The 4,997-nt window shown below is 43.7% G+C and overlaps 1 protein-coding gene across 1 annotated transcript in view; it reads right to left on the bottom strand.

The window, feature by feature from the left end:
• Positions 1–2,194: 2,194 nt before the first annotated feature.
• POPDC3 (popeye domain cAMP effector 3) overlaps positions 2,195–4,997 on the bottom strand; it is a 3,676-nt gene continuing 873 nt past the window's right edge. Inside the window, exons 2-3 of the mRNA XM_009481117.2 lie at positions 3,435–3,543; positions 2,195–2,515 (exon numbers count right to left, since the gene is read on the bottom strand). Of these exons, the coding sequence (XP_009479392.1) occupies positions 2,195–2,515; positions 3,435–3,543 (430 nt within the window). The remainder of the gene's footprint in view (positions 2,516–3,434; positions 3,544–4,997) is intronic.

The raw sequence follows: 4,997 nt of genomic DNA, 5'->3' as shown, positions 1-4,997 counted from the left end.
AAACAATGATTTATATTACGCCTAAGTTGAGAATAACATCTCTTTTATATTTCTAATCTATGCTTGCAGATTGTTAACACAAAAAATATTAAGTATAAACTTCACATTGGTCCAACACACGTTATAGCAAGAGAAATTTATAAATTCTTGTTGTTTTATCAGAATAAGAAATGGGGTGTTATTTTTAAATCACCTGTTAAAAACCAGCGCAGGGTTTTCAGAGCAGCTCGGCTGGGTGAAGTGGAGTGGGGATTGCGAGGCACAGCCTAAGTGACCACATCCACGAGGGATGACGCACTTCCGACAAATAAGACATGATACTAATCACAGCGCTGAAGTTATATGAGAATACCTGTGCTAACACATACCAAGGGGTCAGGTAGCCTGCTATCCTGTCCCTTAACAGCAAAAAGTATAGGGAGAGGGCACACACAGCTGTATGTCCTTACTACACACTGCCAGCCTCTGGCACTTTGTGCCTTAGTTATTTTCTGGGCTAGTCTTTAATAGCCATCAATGAACCCTCTGTTTGCATTTTTTCAATTCTCTTTTGACCAAGACAAAGTAGCTTTGTGACTCAGGGACTTCATACATTAAGTAACACATACAGAATACATCACACGGAAGGGGTATTAGAAGAATTTGGGGATTACCACATTGCATGCTATGGTATTTGTGTTCGGCAGATTTTCCTCTCTGAGAAGGGGACATAAAGCTAAAAGCAAAACCCATACAACGTTATCTGCTCAACACTGAAGGTCCTTCAAACAGGTGGTGTTTCACATCCCTTCTAATAGCTTTCTTACACATACTGCATGATTCTTTCAAGCATGAGGTTGTATCATTGTTTTAAGTCCTCCAGCAAGAACTCCCAAGATCTAAACTCATATGTTTACCTGCACATACACAAACACACAATAGTTGACCTACCAAACAGTCCAGCAATTTTAAAATATTAAAAATGTGATCTACCTCCAGATATATCAAGCAGCAATACAGTCTCATAAAATAGTAATGTTTCTTATTTTTTGATTACTGGCAGGCATCACGCATAGCAGCAGGAAAGTGAGTTAGCAAAGACATTTGGACACTTCTCCCCAAGGCACAGTGTCCTCAAGGGTTGAAACCAGCTTTCTCGTACCAAAGCGTGAGCTGGTGCTCCCTTATGCCATTAAAACACCACAGAATTAGGGGCAGAATAGCTTTTAAATCAAGAATTTCATAGGCACAGAAAAGTGACTCTGGGAGCTAAACAAGAATGTTTCGGTTAAAAAAAATGTATTTATTGCTGCAGCTGTTTCTTAATTTCTTTCTGACAAACCTGGCTAAAAAGAATATTGTAAAACAAACTCCAATGGTTTGGCAGTCAATTGATTAACAGTATTTATTGTACATGTCACAAATGGCACTGACACTGTGGAAGCCTAGGTCCTATAGCATCACATTCTATCAGAAACACTACACAATCATTTCCCTAAGCTATATTTGCAGCAGTTACAACTGCTTTAGTTTTCTAATGCCGGCAATTACATTTATGTTTGTTTTCACACAATACCGCTTTAGGACAGAGAGAAACCAATCGCTCATGGGACAGAATTTGTTGCTTTTTTTTTTTTCCTTTGTTTTTAAGAATCTTGCTGTGCATTTCAAAATCTTTCTTTAAAAGACAAAACCAATACAATCAGTCTCTTAGTCTTTTTCTGCAATATTCTTCATGTTAATTGAGATAATGTTCACATGGCATAAATATGAATGTTACAGGTAAGTTGCTCTATTTTGAAGACAACTTACTCGTTTTCATTGACTATACCGACTATACTTCATTATGGCAAATAATTTTGAGAAAGTATAATCACAAATACCGTGGGCTTGTTTTTTTTTTTAAAAAACACAACAGAGAGGCCACCACAATTACAATAAAACTTTAGCCTGTTATGATTTGTTTTCCTCCAAAAGTAAGGAGATGAAGATCAACAAAGGAATCAACAGAAACATATTGCACAGTCAAAACGCAGAAGCCAACCTGCTGGCTCTAGAGAGAGGAAGAATTCAAGATACTCCAATGAAAGTAAATGGCACTTGTCAAATTTGGTTTGACTGGGTCTCATTCTGCTTCATCTTTCTGCTCTTCTGCTTCACCACTTTGCATCTCCCTTCACCACTTTGGGGAATGGCTGCAGCAGAGCTTTCCTTCCTAGGGCTGTGTGCTGAAGGAGCTGCAGTTTGTAACCCCCGCGGGCTTGCGCCGGGGGGACCCTCTCTGTAGGTGGTGGGAGGGCTGCACCGGAGGGGTCTCTGCCAGTGAAACGTGGTAGAAGTTCGGTAACCGAATGTCGTACCTAAAGCCTTTCCCCACATGCACTCTGTCATTCAAGGCATACAGTTTTTCAGCAATGTCGCTCCCAATTAAAATTGAGAACAGGCGGGAGATGAAACGGTGTTTAGCAAACAGCAGATAAAGCTTCTTTCTCCTCCAGGCCACGTACCGACAATCTGTCTCTGCTGTAAGTGTTACCTTTAGAAGAGAAAATTAAAATTAGCTAGGTGATAAGGCAGTGATATTGCTGCTGCTGCCCTTGCTCAGAAAGCACCCCCTGCCTCAGCCGGCGCGCAGGCTGCGTCTGTAACGTACGCTTCACGTCTTTGCGCCTACTGCAATTTTAAGCCATTTAATCCAGCCGGAGAGCTCTGCGAGGTCTACTGTATGGCAAAGACGAGAGAGAAGGGTGACTGGGAGCGGACCGAAAGGTTGTGTCCTGTCGGCCGCAGTGACGGTGTGCCGATGCTCACACGGAACAGCAGCCCCAGCCGGCCGCAGGCTGACGGCATGCCCTGGCCTCAGCCCCGCGCTCCCGGCTTTGCTCTGGGCAGCCCCAGCTGGAAAGGCAGCTCTAAAGAAAGCTCTCGACGAATGCCGTCTGCCCGCATGACACGAGGCATCAGATCCCACAGAGGCAGGAGCTAGCGTGTCAGGCAAGCGACAGCACTGGGAGGGCTCCCGGATCACAGGGGCAGCCCGGATGGGCACTGTGTCCCACGCTGTCACCCCATGCCAAGCTGCACCCACACCTCTCCCCAGCCTGTGCTTCCCCCTTCACCTCCTGCAGGGAAGCCTCTTCAGCACCAGCTTCCACCCACCTCCCGCAGACCTGGCTTCTCGGGGCTGGATTTTAGCACAGCCAAAGAATGCAAACAGAGTCCACGCCGCAGATTAGCTTTAAGAAAAAAAACCCGGTTTGTTGTAACGACAAGATGCAAACAGAAAGAAGATACAAATAGCATAACCGGTCCAGCGGGTAAAGAGGACTTCCCTCCCCAAAACAGTGTAATGCCACTTGTTTAATTTCGCAAACAAAACCCGCAACTAAATGAAGTTTACCAATTAGTACTTGAACAGTTTTCTGTAGTATTCAAAAAAACCCCTCTGCTTTTACCTGGAAAATTCCCTCTTCTGTGGGCCTCAGTGAATCCCATTCAGGAGAATCCAGAAATTGAAGAGGAAAAATATAATGCAGAAACTCCCCATCAACTGTCACTCTGATCCTACCAAGATAAGATGTGTTAATTTGTTAGTACTACCTGTACAGCAGCAACAACTGCAAGAAGAATGTGTTATTTCTACTATGTGAGGAGTTTAAATATAGCTTTGAGCGCATGAAAAAGCAATCACTGGCCAAGAGTACCCTAATTATATTTTTGAACACAACTTGATCAGGCCAGTTGAAAGAGAATACAAGACAATCATGCGACTGAAATGGAAATCATTCCAGGCCTTATTCAAGTCATCTTATTCTCTCCAGGGCAGGTCCGTGCAGCGACGTGCAAGTTTTGTCATGAGAAGGCCAGCGTGCACTGGAGAGGTGAAAGACCAATGCACATTAACACCGTTTGCCTCTTTCAGTTGAAAGCCATGGGATATACTTCTAGGTTTGGCAAATACACATTTTAGAGGGAACACAGTGGCAAAAGCATGGAGTGGGAAACAGGAGTTCCCCATGGCATGTGTTAGGTAGGGCTTTCTCAGTGTTTAACAGGAACTACACGGCCACAGGACTGTCTCTGCAGCCAGGAGAACATCACAAAGGTATGGGATCTCTGTGTGAATGCCGTGGCCTTCTGCAGAAGCCAAAGAAAAATTTTCATTCTACTTTTTAAATCATATTTAAGTTTGAAGGCACACAAGCAGGAAATGTATGCTTGAACCTCATGAGCTAAAGAAAAAAAGCAAGCTATAGGAGGCCCCTTTTTACATCTGCTCTGCACCAAGATTAATGCTTCTTACAAAATCAGAAGCAGCAGCCTTATATTGCACGAAGGAGGGTAGCAGGAACGCCCTGCATGATTACTAACTGGCTGGGCATGTAGAAGGATGGACACCTGTCCTTCAGTATGACTATGACCAAAAGCAACCTCCATGTGGTACTTTCTAGACAGCTCCCAAGAATGCTCTGAACCAGGCTTTCACTAGGGACAACTACCTAAAATCCATCTTGTTCACTGCAAGTAGTCCTAAATCAGCTGAGTTTCAAGCTGCCTACAAATTCCATCTGTCCATGCAGCAGGCTGTCAAAATGCTCCTACAAAGTGTCCCATCAAAGACAGACCATGACCATAATTTCTGGGTATCCCATCTCCTCTTGTGGTAGTCCAGTACTGTATACCACTTTGTACACAGTACAAAAGCCAGTATTTCCCCTTCAGAAAAGCATCAGCAAGGTTGCCAGAAGGATCTCCAGTAAGCAGGGAGTACAAGCAGTGGTCTAACTAAGGGTCACAGCATACAGTAACTGTAGACTCAGTTCCGCAAATTTTGATAGGGCTTGACTATGTCCCCTTGTAACTGAAGGGCGCTTTTAGTCCTTCTCCTCTCCCTTACTCCCTCCGTTCTTCCACCCCCCAGAAAGCAACCAAATACAATCTGTATCAAAGTCAAGATCTCTATTAAACAGAGTTTACCTTGCTATACTCAGTTTCATAACTACCTTTAGTCCTGTTTC

The sequence above is a fragment of the Pelecanus crispus genome, chromosome 3 (genome assembly GCF_030463565.1).
Source record: "Pelecanus crispus isolate bPelCri1 chromosome 3, bPelCri1.pri, whole genome shotgun sequence".
NCBI lineage: Eukaryota > Metazoa > Chordata > Aves > Pelecaniformes > Pelecanidae > Pelecanus > Pelecanus crispus.
Note: the sequence above shows the minus strand (reverse complement) of the source record. Positions and strands in the feature narration are given on the sequence as shown.